This window comes from Pipra filicauda, unplaced genomic scaffold (assembly GCF_003945595.2).
Source record: "Pipra filicauda isolate LSUMZ 115617 unplaced genomic scaffold, ASM394559v2 scaffold3_size10097308_pilon, whole genome shotgun sequence".
NCBI classification, from domain to species: Eukaryota; Metazoa; Chordata; class Aves; order Passeriformes; family Pipridae; genus Pipra; species Pipra filicauda.
In genome coordinates this window covers 1372407-1387390 of record NW_024104532.1, presented here as the reverse complement: position 1 = coordinate 1387390, position 14984 = coordinate 1372407, and the positions used below count along the sequence as shown (strand labels likewise).

The 14984-nt window shown below is 42.5% G+C and overlaps 2 protein-coding genes across 6 annotated transcripts; one reads left to right on the top strand and one right to left on the bottom strand.

Moving 5' to 3' along the window:
• Positions 1 to 108: 108 nt before the first annotated feature.
• Positions 109 to 7462, bottom strand: THG1L (tRNA-histidine guanylyltransferase 1 like). 5 transcript variants are annotated; one of them, XM_039385258.1, is made up of 7 exons: positions 7144 to 7462; positions 5938 to 6114; positions 5311 to 5480; positions 4487 to 4575; positions 3779 to 3886; positions 2515 to 2708; positions 109 to 2134 (listed from the first exon to the last, which is right to left on the bottom strand). In XM_039385258.1, the coding sequence occupies exons 1-6, from the start codon at positions 7332 to 7334 to the stop codon at positions 2535 to 2537; spliced, it is 909 nt and encodes a 302-aa protein (XP_039241192.1). In that variant the 5' UTR covers positions 7335 to 7462; the 3' UTR covers positions 109 to 2134; positions 2515 to 2534. The 5 variants fall into 5 exon arrangements, with proteins under 5 accessions (XP_039241192.1, XP_027574478.1, XP_027574477.1 ...); XM_027718677.2 differs by having other exon boundaries at positions 2523 to 2708; XM_027718676.2 differs by having other exon boundaries at positions 109 to 2708.
• Positions 7463 to 7661: 199 nt separating this feature from the next.
• Positions 7662 to 13451, top strand: SOX30 (SRY-box transcription factor 30). The gene is made up of 5 exons (XM_027718675.2): positions 7662 to 8342; positions 9341 to 9580; positions 10532 to 10705; positions 11586 to 12060; positions 13015 to 13451. The coding sequence occupies exons 1-5, from the start codon at positions 7685 to 7687 to the stop codon at positions 13382 to 13384; spliced, it is 1917 nt and encodes a 638-aa protein (XP_027574476.1). The 5' UTR covers positions 7662 to 7684; the 3' UTR covers positions 13385 to 13451.
• Positions 13452 to 14984: the final 1533 nt, after the last annotated feature.

Here is a 14984-nt window from a genome sequence, read left to right as displayed (position 1 = left end):
ATGAAATGGCACTTGGGCAACGTGTGGTTGCAATATAATTTGCATTTTAACCCATAAAAGGATCTACAGCACAGAACCACTTCTCTGAGGAACAGCGAGGAAACACCATTAATGCTGCAGAGAGGTTTTACTGTAATGATTCACCACCTCCATTAATGTTTCATAATGGGTTCCCGTACATTTAACGCCGCCTGTTACAGCAATACATCAGTCACAGGTCATTCCCCAACTGCACAGAAAACCCCTCTTTCTTCACTGGGTCACAGTACAGGACTTCTAAGCTACAGCAATACATGGAAGAACAGGCACAGGTCAATCTGTGTGTGTCACCAACACCGGGCTGCTGCTTGAAACTTGGGAGTATTTATTTTCCCCTACAGCTATTAAGTCATATCTATGACTTTATGCATGAGGATGCCACAGAGAGTTTCTTTCTCTAGAATTTATATTAATACAAATTAAAGGCCATGGTTGTACAGACAATCCATATCTCGGTTACAAAGTCTGCACTTGTTGGCTTATTCCATATTATTGTAAGGATGAGTTAATTAGAAAACACTCTGAGGATAAGAACTTATACAGACCCATTTTTTATACACACATACAAGGTACATACATAGATATGTTGTATAATGCATAAGGTGGCCATAATATTTAAGATAAAAAACCTACATAATACTTTCTAAGCATGAATCATGGTTGCCAAATTTTTTTTTTTCATCTTTAGTCTGAGTAAATCCAAAGTGTTAACAGTTCTGGAACAGCTGCTTTGTATGTAACGTCCAAAGTCAGGCACCAGACAGTAACAAATGGCATTTCAAAGTCAAGTAAGTTACATTTGTGTTACAAGACAAAAAAACCAGCAGACAGATAAAAAGTTCTTGGGGTAAATGACTGGTAGAATGATTCATTCAGAATCTTTATCTCACAGTCACTCACATCCTCTTCCTAAGAATTTTGTGGCCTGTTCTACAAACTAAAAGCAAAATACATTCTTCTCAGTGCATGTTCTTAACTGCTCAGTATTAGCACAGAGCAGCAGAAGGGGAAGCCCTGTGCTATTATAAACACACAGGCTCATTGTTTAATCTCAGGAAGAAGCTACAAAGTAGTAGTTTACATCAGTACCTGGCTCATGTTTTTAAAAAAAGACCACCAAAAGGCACATTGCCTTAAATGTGCAAGTTCTTCCTGCAGGAGGGGGAAACAGAGTAGATTGATAAGTGAATTCATGGGAAATGAACTCTGTACTGAATGACCTTCTCAATCACATTTGATCCTTTCTTTCCATTTTTATGGCCAGTCCCAACTGCTGACTATCTCTCCCTTAGTAACAACTGGCTCAGTTACTGTTCCAGAACCATGTTTTTGAAAACAGCATGGTTAGAAGTAGTAATAGCCTTATAAATACCTATTATGTCATTATAGCTGTGTTTCTACACTGAAATAGGTTATTTCTCTCAAGTTCCAAGCCCCTATCCATTAGCAGAATTTTTTCTGCTCTGAGAGATTGTATGATTTAACTATTTTGACAAAGGGTCTTAACTGATAGTTAAACCAGAACAAACCTGTGCATTAACCAGACAACACACATTCCTCTCTCTTCCCTCTAACTAACACGGATTGTCAGCACTGCTATGTCTGTGTCATTCCCAGGAAAATCAGAAAACAGCAGTACAAGTTGATATTGGCTCCCTCTTTGCAGGCACCAGGAATGTTCCCCTGTGTTGCTACTGCCACTCCTGCCCAGTAGGAGACAGGTGACTTCCCAGGCCATGGAAAGTGAGAAAACTCTATCCCTGTCCTAAGAGAATTCCAGTCTGTACAGTATCTTTATTAACTTCACTTTTTGGAACTTCCACCACTTACTAGTAAAAATCCCAGGAATGAGGAAGGCCACATGATAAACCATACCAGAGAAGGTATTATTATTATTTTTAATTTTTACAAGTATAAAAATCCTGTACATTTGACAAAAACTTTTAAGATCTGTCAGGAAACTGTTGAGCTGCTCCATTTCCTTTCAGTAAGAATCAGACATTAGGCAGTTGAATGGTGTGTCACTCATCTGACCAAACACACTGGCCTTGAATTGAAATACTATATGCCAATTGAGTATTCTGGTCCAACTCAGCTGAAACAAAAATAAAATTAATAATTTTCTGTTCAAATATGCAAGCTTTTTTATGGTTCAGCAGTTCAGTAAAATACCTCACACGTTAAATGGTACAGAAATGCAGGGAATTTCTATACACTTTTTCTACAAATACACGTGTACAAGGAAGGAGCAGTCTTAACTTATGACAAGTTCTTAACATTCAAAATATAATATGATTTTAGCTCTCCATATGGGCATATCCTTGTATGCCAGACAACACACCAGTGTCTTCTTTTTAGGCAACAACAGTAATAAAACCAATGGAGCTGCTGAAGAGGGTTACAGGTTAAACTCTGCCAGCCACCATCCGTATTACTCAGTGGCCAACAACCCAAGCAGAGCAAAATGTAAACTACCAATTTACTTGTCAGAGGTATCAACGATCCTCAGCCAGAATCTCAGGATATTCCTCCCAGAACTGGTCCCCAATGATATCACAGTGCAGAGGAACAACTTTAGTCTTAGTTCGGGTCACTTCCACTTCCTTTTCTTCTGCTTCCTTTGGCAGCTTTATTTTCTTTGTGATGATTTCATTAACCTGAAAATACAGCTGACACATTAGCAGACATATAAGACTCCAGAGGGGATTCACAAATGGACAAGAAACAAAGGCACAACAAAAACAACTATCAACCCTTTATCATACCAGAGTCTGAACGTAGCATCTTTTGAAACAGAGTCTGTTCTCAATTCAAAGACTTAACAGTGAGCAGTTGCTGCCCATCATCATCACATGGCCTAAAGAAATTACCTGCAAATTCACATTACTAAGGATTCAAGTAATCTTGAATGAAGCACAATATGTACTTTGGAGCTACATAAAGCAAAGAGGAAACCTTGCTAATGTCTACAATTACCAAGGAAAAATATGTCTAAGGAACAAGTGGACTGTATTTCCAGGTGGGAGCATCTGTCTGCTCTAGTTAGTTCAAATGAACTAAAAATTGTTAGCCAAAATTTAAATAAAAAAGGATTACATTTTTTTTATGTATAGAAGACAAAAGGCTGAGCAAGTTATGGAGAACTCTTAGTATAGACAGATGGAACACTATTTCTAGATAAGGTCTCCTAGCACAGAAGGACACTAAGGCCATAAGCATTTATGATTTTCTGGGGTTTCATCTCATAAAAAAACACAGGACAGGAATTTTTTCCACTAATTCTGGATCATCCTAGAATGATGAACATTTCCAAGTTACTTTTAAAGCAGAAAAGGACTAAGTGTACTATGAACTGAGCTACATTATTGAACAAAAGGTTGTAATTCCTTTGCCATGGATACACTTGGGACCTAATTCTGGGAAGGGCCTGGCACAGGCCCAGACAATATACATATTGTCATCTGTCGATACATGTTTTATCTAGTTGGTCATAATTTGTATCTAAGCCAGACTTCACAGACTAATTTTTATATTATGTTCCTGGAAACAGATATCTCAAAGACATCTCCAAAACAATTAGTCATCTTACACATCATTACATGGCAAATATGGTTAGTTAGTTAGTATTTATACCTAGACAACCATTTGAGATACATCTGGTGATTTTACAGTGTAGCCTGTCTGCCACAGTGTAACTATTTAAAACATGAGCAAGAGGCTAGTGGTAATAGTTTTTTACCTTCTGCCATATTAAGACAGTTCCTTTTCTATACATCAAAGGTTCATTGTTGTAGTTGATGTTGAATTCAGAAAATAAGATTTCATTCTTATCTCCAGCCAAAGTTCCCTGAGAAGAAACGAAAAGAAAAATACTCTTATAGATAATAACCAAAACATTGAATCTCTAGGGTAGAAGATGGGTGAATATTGAAAGACTGACATTTGTGCAGGTTTTTCACCTTTAAGTCACAAGGTTCAATTACTTCTCTCAACAGAGGAATTAATTCCAATTGCCAAACAAGTATTAAAACTGAGAAGTTTTTTATTACATTTTCAAGACAAATAGAAGAAAGTCAACGGACTCCAGGATAAAACAGAAATAATTTTCTGAAGTCTACACAAGGAGACAAAACACAACAAAAGGGGCTGGGAATCAACAGTAGCTGAATTCAGCAGTTGTACCTTGTACATTTGGATACTGAACATTTCATGACACTTCTAAGATTTCTGAACTTGCTAATTAAGAACTTAAAATCCTGTTAATAGTTGACCAAAAATACATTCTTTGCTAATGATACTAACATCTGTGCAATTCAAGATGTTTGAATCTACACTCACAAAATTATTACAGACAAGCCAGCCAGGGCTGCTGGGCAGGCAAGACACTTTACAAATCTTATGATTTAATTTGTAGCTGGAAAAAAACTTGACCTCAGGAGACTCTTACCCGGAGCCTGTCCTGTGCTTCCACTGGTGTCAAACCACTTCTCTGTACAAGCATCCAAAACACTGTATTATAAAGGTTATTAATATGGCCTACAGAAAACATACAGAACAGCATGAGAAAGATTATTTGCCAAATTTAAGTGACTACTTAAAAAAAACCAGCTTTATTTCCAGGGTTGTACCCAAGATACAGCCAAGAATAATGGGGAATTAATATAATCAGTGGCTAGAGAAGACACAAAGTTTGTGACCCACTTTTAAGGTACTGCATATCAGAAGAATGGCTAGAATAGACAGATTTCATTGTAACTCTGAAAAGGGAAGAGCAGGGGGTGAAAGATGTTTATGTGTAATGTGAATTATCTTCATTTGAGCAACAGGGGTTACGTACTGACAAAAGCCTAGAGTGTAAACCCAATGCTCTGTTCTAGCATAGAATATACAACACTTTTGATTAGTACCCGGTGTGAATTTAAACATTCACATCTCTTCATTACAAAAGATTACCTTGGCTAAACCAACTTGAAACATAAAAATGAATAAATTAATTCCATTAATAGTTATAATATTTCCAATGCTGAAACCGCAGCAGGCAATGCCAACCGCAGGAGGCAATAAATGTAGTTGTAGCTTAAGACTCAGAATTTCAGCCAACATTTCTGTAGCCATACAAAGCCCCAAACAATTCTAAAATTGCTTATTTATTTAAAACTACTACCCTACCTGCTGTTCTTTCACTGACAGCTATATATACAAATACACTGGCAGTAAAGGCATTTCTAGAGAACTCAACTGCACGAATCTCTGTTTTCTAGACACACTTACAATCTGCTTGCCTCCAGCTGAGATAGTCCTTCAAGTTCTGGTTGCTGGGATACAACACAATTCGTCCATCAAATCCTGGTGGGTACAGAAGTTGCTGGTCCTTAAAGTAATCCTTCCAGTAGAAAACATAACTTGAGGCAAACTGGGAGACCACGTGAGTCATGAACTTACTTGCAAACACGGAATGAGAGAAAAAAAAGAAAGAAGTACATCAGTATGGTTATATATCTGAGGTATTAGTAGTGATAATTCTGGTGGAGAGCAGCATTTCTTAAATAATGGCCCAACAGATCAGCAATGGCACAGAGTCTTTTGAACATCAGAAGTTCTGAGAATCAAGCAAAAGCGTTTGGAAAATGTAACATTTTGTTAATATAATGTTTGTTCTAACAATGTTTATTTATAAAGTTTGTTTTATCAAACTTTGTTTTTAAAGCTCTGTATTACTGAACGTATTTTCCTGGAAGATCATATGCAAAGAGTTCACAAGAAGAACCTGAACTAACTGCAGTGTGAGCACCAGCTCACCTCCTAACCCCTGTGTGTAAGTAAAGGCAAATCAAAGAACTACAGGTCTGGAGAGAGGTGTTAAAAACAAGTTCACTTCAGTATCAAAGCAGCTGTTACCTTGCTCTTCTTTTAAACCACCTGGTCTTCTTTTTGAAGACAAAACTATATTCATCACTCTGTCCATAAGCAATAGCAATATCCTCCAGTTCTTGCATCACTGTCTGGGCACACCTGGTCATCAGCTGCAGGGCACGGTCATCATTTGGCTTCTTGAACTCATGCTGCTCAGAAAACCTTCAAAGCAAAAATGGTTGAAATAAGAATCCCTTTAAAAGGTATAAAATGCTAACCCATTCATTTTCCTCATGTTTTCTTTCTGTGAATATTGATTTCCAGCACCTTGTAAATATTGACAGAGAATTCCCCCCAAGTATGGAAAAAAACCAAACAAAAATCCTCTTTAGATATACGCTGGATAACCCATTCGCTTTCCCATCAGTATCTCACCCTAACCAGTCCTTTAAAACAGCTGGTTTATGCATTTTGCTTGAAAAAGGCTGACAAATACTACTTTCTGTAAACTCCTTTTATCCTAGGGCACCTAGGAAACTCAGTCCAATACAGGCAACATTATCAACTAACTTATCAAAGTTTTACCAGAACCAAAGATCAAATCCCAGCAAGAATCTGTGTCATCTACGAGCTGAGGGAACTGTGTTCTATTTATCCCAAGGGAAGGTGAACACCACACAGACACTGACTGCAAACACCAACGCACGCTCCTGTAACAACTGCTGTCCCTTCCCAACACGCTCAAGGCACTGGGACACCATTCCCCTACCACCCGGCCACATGAAAACAAAACCGCATTCGTAATTCTGTGCCCTGGAGAGACCCAGTGAAGGTTCATTGGGACTGGGGAGGAAAGGAGGATCTGTAACTCCCGCACCTGCGGGACAAGCATCCAAAACATCGTATTATAAAGGTTATTACTATGGCCTACAGAAAACACAGAAAAGAGTGTGAGAAAGACTACGGACCAAATCTAAGCGACTACTTAAAAAAAAGCCTGCTTTATTTTCAGAGTTGTATCCAAGACGCATATAACGGGGAATGATGGGGAATTAATATAATCAGTTACTAGAGAAGATACGACGTTTGTGATCCGTTTTTAAGGTGTTGCATATGAGAAGAATGACTAGAATTAGATTTCACACGGGTCATGCAGAAACAGTCCAGCGCAACGCAGAGCATCACCCAGGACCCTCTTTTCGGCCCGGCGCTCCCAGCCCGCACCCCCCGCGTCCCCGGACTGCCCCTCACCTGTGGAAATTGCGGCCGTCCAGCCGCACCACTATCCAGCAGTCGGGTAGGCAGGTGTCGTCCGCCTCGAAGTCCCGCACGTACTCGAACTTGCTCTTGGCCATGGCGAGGCCGCGCCGCCCGCCCGGGGAGCCGGTTCCGCGCCCGCCGCCCGCCGCGATGGCCGCGGCCGCCCGGCAGCAGCGCAGCATGGCCGGCACGGAACCGGAAAGCGCCGCCGGAGAGAGCGGCCCCGAGCCCTTCTGCGCGGCCCGGAGGAGCGCTCGGTGGTGGCGGCGGAGGGCGGAGCGCGGGGCGGGCGCGGGGCGGGCGCGGGGCGGCTCCGACAGCGGTGCCCGGGGCGGCCGCGGGGGACGGGTGGTCGGTGCGGCGGCACCGGCGGGCAAGGGATGGGGGGTCGGTGCGACTCCGCCGGCGCTCTCGGGATGCGGGGTCGGTGCGGACCCAACGGCGGCCGCGGGGTGAGGGGCCGGTGCGCGCCCCCGGCGCGGGGCCGCGGGGAGCGTTGGCGCAACGGCGGCGGGCGAGGAACGGCAGCGGGATGGAGCGCAGGACCGCCCGGCACTGCCGCCTCCGCACCCGGGCCCCTCACAAGTCGCCCCCCAGGCACAGGGAAGTCGTGGGTTCCCTCGGGGGGCTGCACGTCAAAGTGAAGGAGCTCCAGCCGCAGGATCGCCCCGGGCACAGCGCAGGAGTGCGGGAGGAGGGCACGCGCTTCCCGGCTGCGGGGACCGTTGGAAAGGAGGCCCGCGGAGCCATCCGGAGAGAGGAGGACCGCGAAAGGGGCAGCGGTGACAGCCAGAACGAGAAGATGCTGGGGCACGGTGGGAATGGGAGTCAGCCCTGGAGAAGAGCTGCTGTCAGAGTGGAGCCCCCCAACGTGGCCTTTGAGGCGCGCCCAGTGAAGGTGGAGAAGAGCGATTCCCCAGCTGGATCCATGTGCAGACCTGGTCCAGCCAGCCCCGATGACCGCGAGGTCCAGCAGTGTGAGAAGCGTGGGTGCCCTCCTGAAGATCAGAACATCCCGGTTGTGTTTCACCCCTTACCTTCCAGGTCCCACGTACAGATCCAAGGTCCTCGGCCCTCACAGCTGATCCGTGTGCCGGTAAAACAAGTGCCACTTCAATTGCAGCCTTTAGTGCAGCCTCCAAAGATTGAAACGAAAAACATTCCCCTCACTGTCCTGCCCTCCGATTCAGGTATTACGGTCAGAGAGCTTGCAAGGGTCCAGTTAGTGACACATGAGGTGACAGGTTATCAGGAAGGAGAACACAATTGGAAAGGTCATATTAGAGAACTATCCCTTTGGATAGGCTGGAGTTAGCACAACTCTCTTACAGAGCATAAGACATTAACGTGCGGGAGCACAGAGTTCTGTAGTGGTTTGTTAAAATCAATGCAGTTTTGTCTACCTGCTCCCTGGCTACATGAAACCCCTTAGAACAGTGTTTGGAATTACGTTGAATTGTGATTGCAGGTTTAAGATAAGGAATCTGGTTGATTTTTAAAGGTACGAAGCATTCATACACCTCTGAGAAATCTGGGGGATGCCTGTGTTTACAAAGAGTCAAAGCCATGTATCATGTAACAGTCATTTGGGAACACAGGTTCCTCCAACAAAATGAGTGTCCAAATCTGAGAAAAGAAAAAATGCAACAAAATCCAACCAGAAACCTGGAACAACAACAACAACCTCAGCTGAGAAGGCAGGGATTGCACAGGTGTGGGACTGAACAGCCCTACCATCCTTAGATCTGGTCCCTGCATCCTTAGGGCTTTGGTTACAGAGTTCTGGTGGTGATAACAATCCAGCCAAATGAAATCCAAACTAGTGTATTAACAGTCCTATGTTTCTTGGGGTTTTTTTTGTGTGTTTGTTTTGTTTGGTTGATTTTTTTGTTTGTTTTTTTGTTTGGTTTGGGGCTTTTTTTGTTTGTTTTGTTTTGTTTTAATAAATAATATGTAACAAAAGCCAGGTAAATGATTCCTTATGCAGTGACCCAGTGAAGGTTAGTGGAGGATGATCCCTAAGCCTCAGTTATTTTTTAGGAACTGCTCTCCAAATGTGCACCAAGTTTCATCTGTTCCAAAGCTCTAGTGAATCTGTTGCCAAATATCCTTTGGATCTACTAATTAATATAACCTGTAGTGCTGTATTCCCTGAAAGATGATCTTCTTTCCTTGCCTTGTTGCACAGGTATGCCAGATACTCCATTTAGCAAGACCAAAAGTGGCCGTGTAAAGCGTCCAATGAATGCATTTATGGTGTGGGCCAGGATCCATCGAGCTGCTGTAGCAAAAGCTAATCCAGGTGCCAATAATGCAGAAATCAGTGTTCAGCTTGGTTTGGAGTGGAGCAAACTGACTGAAGAGCAGAAGCAGCCGTATTATGAGGAAGCTAACAAAATAAAACTGAGGCACAGGGAGGAGTTTCCTGGTAAACATTTTATTTATTTACCTGAACGCTTTAGAAGTGCAAGGCTTTTTGAAAAATGCATCTCTTACATTAGAGCAAGTAATAGAGATGGAAAAAAATTACAAATATTTCAAGTACACAGTCCTTTTGTGTGCCTGAAACTGTATAGATTTTTTTAAAGTATCCAAAGCATTTAAGCACCAAATGGTGCTTAAACCACCACAACTCTAGCAACTCTTCTGAATGCTTTAGTAGTCTAGTGGGCAGATAGTGAGTTTGTTGTGAACATGGCCTGCTGCATCGTTTTCCATGCTCCAGAAAAAGCTGCCCAGGTGGCCTGTGGTGACATATGCATCCGTTCCTTAAAAGCAGGAAAGGGAAATGCCACAGGAAGCACAAATGGCATTGTATTCTGTGGGATTCTCCAATGTGTAGACTTGGGGTTCTCAAATAATGGTGTGGAAGATGTTGTTTCTCAGCCTTTTGTCAAAAGGGTTAAAAATTTGTACCCCTAACAAATTAGTTTCTCCGTAACACACAGTTCAATAGAACAGAACATAAGTACTCTAAAGTATAAGTACTTTTTAAAAGCTTTTGGGATACTGGGTGTCATGATCCTTTCTCTGTTGTCATAATCCTGCTAGTTCATGATTATGGCTAATCCTAGTAAACAAGATCTGACTAATCTGTCATAAACGTCCCTCCCCACTTCTCTGTATTTCTTTGTCTCACGAGCAGTTACTACTTGGTAATATAGAAACAATGCCGAAATATGTCTATTTTATTTTCATCTTGCGTAAATTTCCCCATTTGCCAGCTGACTGAAAAAAAATGGAGTATTGCCATTGACTGCGGGAGCAAGTTTTGGACTAGTTTTATGAGATACTTCAGAATTACAGATACCATAGCTTCAGATAAATAATGAAACCATCTAAAATATTGGGTGTCTGCATCTTTTTTCGTCTCTGACAGGTTGGGTTTATCAGCCGAACAAAAAGAAGTGTTTCCCACCATCTCGCTCTGCTGTATTTTCTGGCACTTCTCAGAGTACCATCGCTACAAGCCCAGCTGGCCCTCGTCCCTTCCCATCACCTGTTTACTCTTTTGCCAGCCCCAATGTTAAGAACAGTATTGGACATCCAGTCTGTGAGTTTTCAGTAGTGACTTATTTAAAAAATTCAGAATTTACCTGTTGTAGTAAGAGTTTGTATTTACAAGGGCATGTAGTGACAGAGCTCTGGCTCTGTCAGTCCGTGGATAGTGGATTTCAACAGCAAATAGCTTAATCCAGGCAGTGGCATTTTCCTCTTTAAGCATCCTGACAAGGACTGCTCTCTTTACAAGGAGACAAGAAAATGAAATGCCTGTTCATGCTGTGTGGTAATATTTGGAGATTTTTAAAAGAGAACACTCAGCTTTGTTCTCGCGAAGTTCTGAGTTAGTGATGTTTGAAAACACTCATTCAATGTGTTTTGAAATCTTTCCCTATAAAGGCAGCCCTGTTGACATGAGGTGGGATTTAAAACCGTACATTGAAGTTTGTGCTCTGCAAAACATTTCAAAGTGAAATTTCTAGTGGGTACATTCACTGGTGAAAGAAGAAAACATATAGGGTATTAGGGTGTTTTAATTGTTGGTTCTGCTTCTCAACAGGCAGATTTGTTATAAATTTGGCTCATTCCAACTCAGTAGACTTGTGAAGTCTTCTGAGCTTCAGGCATTGCAAGCACACTCCAACCCATTCTGTGGCCTTATTAGGACAAGACACAGCCCTCAGCAGCCCCACAGTCCCATCACTCACTAGCCAATTCCTTCTTTACTTGGGTTTCTGTGAAAGGAAGCTTGAACATGCGGGCTTCAAACTTGTGTGTCAGGACACATGTAGGCCATGTAGTGCAATGACTGTGAGTTCCAGGGAAGTGGTTGGGGGAAAACGATTCAGGCTCTAGTGTGGTTTGCTACACTGCTGTTTATAAAAACTCTTGCTGTATTCATGTCTGATAAATAACTGTTTTGTCTTCTAAAGGTGAATCTCCTGTTATTCATCTGCCAGCTTCTTCCAGTCAACATACTCGTCCAGTGACTCTTTTCCAGACCACTGGTGCAAGCACCACGTCAGTGGCTGTTCCAGTTCCAACCCTGCCCCTGCGCCCTGTAATTTCAGCACAGCACTTTGCTAAATCTGCTCAGACAGAAGCTTTTGTATCATCTGGGCTCAATTTCTCTCTGAAGAGACCTGCACCTGTTTTCGCTGAGAGTTTCAGCAGAAACCCAAGTAACATCACCACCACCAATGGCAGATTTTCTGTCTCTAATAGTGACACCCCAGGGATTCCTATTTTTCCTAGAGCAATACCTCTTCCTCAAGTTACCCCTTTTATTCCCACACCTACCTATGTGTCTGCTCCCATCGTTCAACCAGCCAATCTTTTTGGAGGACCTCCTCAGTTTCCATTTTGCCACCCTTCCTTTGTACCTGGACCTCGCTGTTTCCCCCCAAGGTAATGAAACCCTTCATTTCAACACCAGTAAGAACAAATGCTAAAAGGCAGAGAGTCTTTTGACTTGCAGAAAGCAGATGGAGCATTCAGAAGGAAAGGAGTTCTTACCTTCCTGTAGCTCCTGTGTGGTGGGACCTGCTGGCCTCAGGCTGCTCTTAATATATGCCCTGTTATTGAATCTCCATAATACTGTTGCAGTAATTGGCACTCCCAAGACCACAGGAAAGAGAAGTATCTCCTTTCCACTTTATGTATTTAAGTGCAGTTGATTTTGACAGAAAGGCATTAGCTAGGGATAGTGTATATATATTTTGAAAATGGTCAGATAGAATTAAAGTAGATGTGTGAGATGTCTCCTGGGTCCTATGATTGCAGCTGCCATAACTGCTAATATTTCTGAAATCTCGATGAGTGCAACACAAGACATTCCTATTTTTTGAGGTCCTTTAAAGAAACACAGGACACATATTCCCAAAATTGCTAAAAATGAGCTTTGCTCAGGCCTTGGTCTCTGAAATTAGATGGTTTTGTGAGGCCTCTGAGAAAGAGGAGTGTTATAAGTTCACTGTCCTCTAAACTCATTTCTTGTACACAAGGATCATGATTTCTGAGTTGCACTGAGAGTGCAAACGTGTGTTTTACTATTCTGAGTATGTTGGTTAACTCACTGCAAGGTGATCAGATGCTGCTTTATTAATGATATTATTTTATTGATAAAAACAGTGGGGTTTATGTTTGTTCTCAAAGAAACCTGATGTGTATATGAGGTTGAAATGAGGCTTATGCCTCATATGGAATCTGGACGATTCTTGTTATGGCCATAGTGCTTAAATTAGGCATGGTTTTAAAGTTTGAATCAACAGGATAAGCTTACCAACCCAGAACATCAGTGTCATTCTGCAGCCCAGGCAGTCTGCACTTCTGAAAGCCAACTTTGAATCTCTTTCATTGCAGCACATTCTCACTCAGACCTTCATTTGGCTACGGGAATTTCTCCAACTCAGTGCCTCAGTGCTTCAGCTTTTATGAACACAGGAACCAAAGACAGGAGGTGATATTTTCAGCCGTGAGTGAAGACTATCCATTTAGGAGATACTCAGAAGAAAGTATGCACGGGGACCAGCGCATCTGTGAGAGCCCTGAAGTGGTGCCCTGTCAGAGCAGCTGCACCAAGGAGCGGTCTCTGAGCCCCCTGCCACAGCTGGATGTTGAAGTGGTAGAGGAAGTTTTGCCATCCTCCCCATCTACTCCCTCCAGCACTTACATCATCAATGTAACTGATAGCGATGAGGAAGAAGATGTAAAGTTGTTTCAAGTATTGTAATTTTTAAAACAAATTATAGTCCAGAGAAATATTATAGAATGGGAAATAAATGTTTTCCTCAGCACTACCTTTTCAGTCAGTGTGTTCAGTGGGAAACCCGTGTGGCTTCAGCGAGTTGCACAGGTCATTTTGAAGAATTTGATGAGCTGTTTGGAATTTGAGAGCTTACATATAGACCTGGGGAGGGTAAATTGTAATTCATGTAACAGACTTCTGTGCAGCTAGGCTGGACATTCCTAGAATGATGAGCTGAAGTAATTTTTTCAGACAATTCAGGCTACTAATATTAGTTTATATATGTGCTTGTGTGTATTTACAATTATGAAAATCCAAAGAAATATGGGAAGAGCTGAAAGCCATGGATGGAGAAGTCCATCCATGCTGGGCTGCCAGGGGATGCATGGAGAGGACTACAGTGCTTCACATGTGCAAACACAGTTAAAAAGATGTGGTGTGTCTGCATATAGAATCTTCTACCATCAAGTTCACTTGCCTGTAGGAATGAAGCAAAAGTAGTAGCAGAAAGTAGCAGCAGCGACCCACCCTTTAAAGGAAGCACAGAGATTGCTTTGATATTCTTTCACTATCAGCACATTGGGACAAGCCCTTGTCCAATACCTGATCATCTTACAGCACTTCTCCCTCTTTGGCAGGACAGCTGCTCTAGGGCCTTTCCAAGGATTCCTGCTGTCCTACATGGGTGGTGGAAAAACAAAGTTAAATAGAGTATTCTGGGTCAGCTGAAGCTGCTTTCAACTGCTCAGATTCAAGATAAAAAAGTTCACTGTTAAATCTCCAGTTCCCTTCACGCATTCAGAGCCTCCCTTCTTTGATCATTTCAAATGATCTGAACGAGAAAAATGTTCTGAAAAATGAGATATTTCACATTCTACTCAAGTCAGCCAAAGACATAGAATTTCTCTCATCCGTGTGAGTATCCGTCATGCAGAGGTTAGGCAGGACAGTCTTCTCCCTTCTGCTGCTAAGACTTTGATTCTGGGTAAAATTTCCTCCAGTGTCAGCAGGAGTCTTTTCAGAGCACTTTGTTCAACAACCTTTCCTATTTCTGAAGAAAGAGTTCCAATGAAATATTACTGAGCTCTTACTCCGATACATGTCCAAGTCATTCTCTGCATAAGTCTGTTCCTTGAACAGGCGTTCTTCTCCCTAGGCCTATCTATTTCCTTGCTGGCTAACTTCTAATTTACTATGAGCATAATGGGAGAATTGTCATCTTTTGCTCTCCAGCCAACAACAACAGTGTTAAATCATCTTGCAAACTGTGGAGCAAGTGCAGAACCCCCAGTGCAAAATCTTTGTCATCAGCTTTGCCCTGAGGAGGCTGAAACACCTCACTGTCGAGCCTAATGAAGGCCCCTTGCTCTGGGTGCTGCGTGGAGGCTGCTGCTAATGGGATTGTCCATGCCTTGATCACAGGGGATGTAACAGATGAGGGAACAGAGCTCAGACTCGACATTCCCAGCTGATACTTTTAATCAGGCAGTTTGGATCCTGGAGGAAATGAGTCTGGGCCTGTAAAATTCCTAGATAACCTAAAGTCTGACCTTGCTTTGTGATTCAGGCAAATGTCCCCCTGACT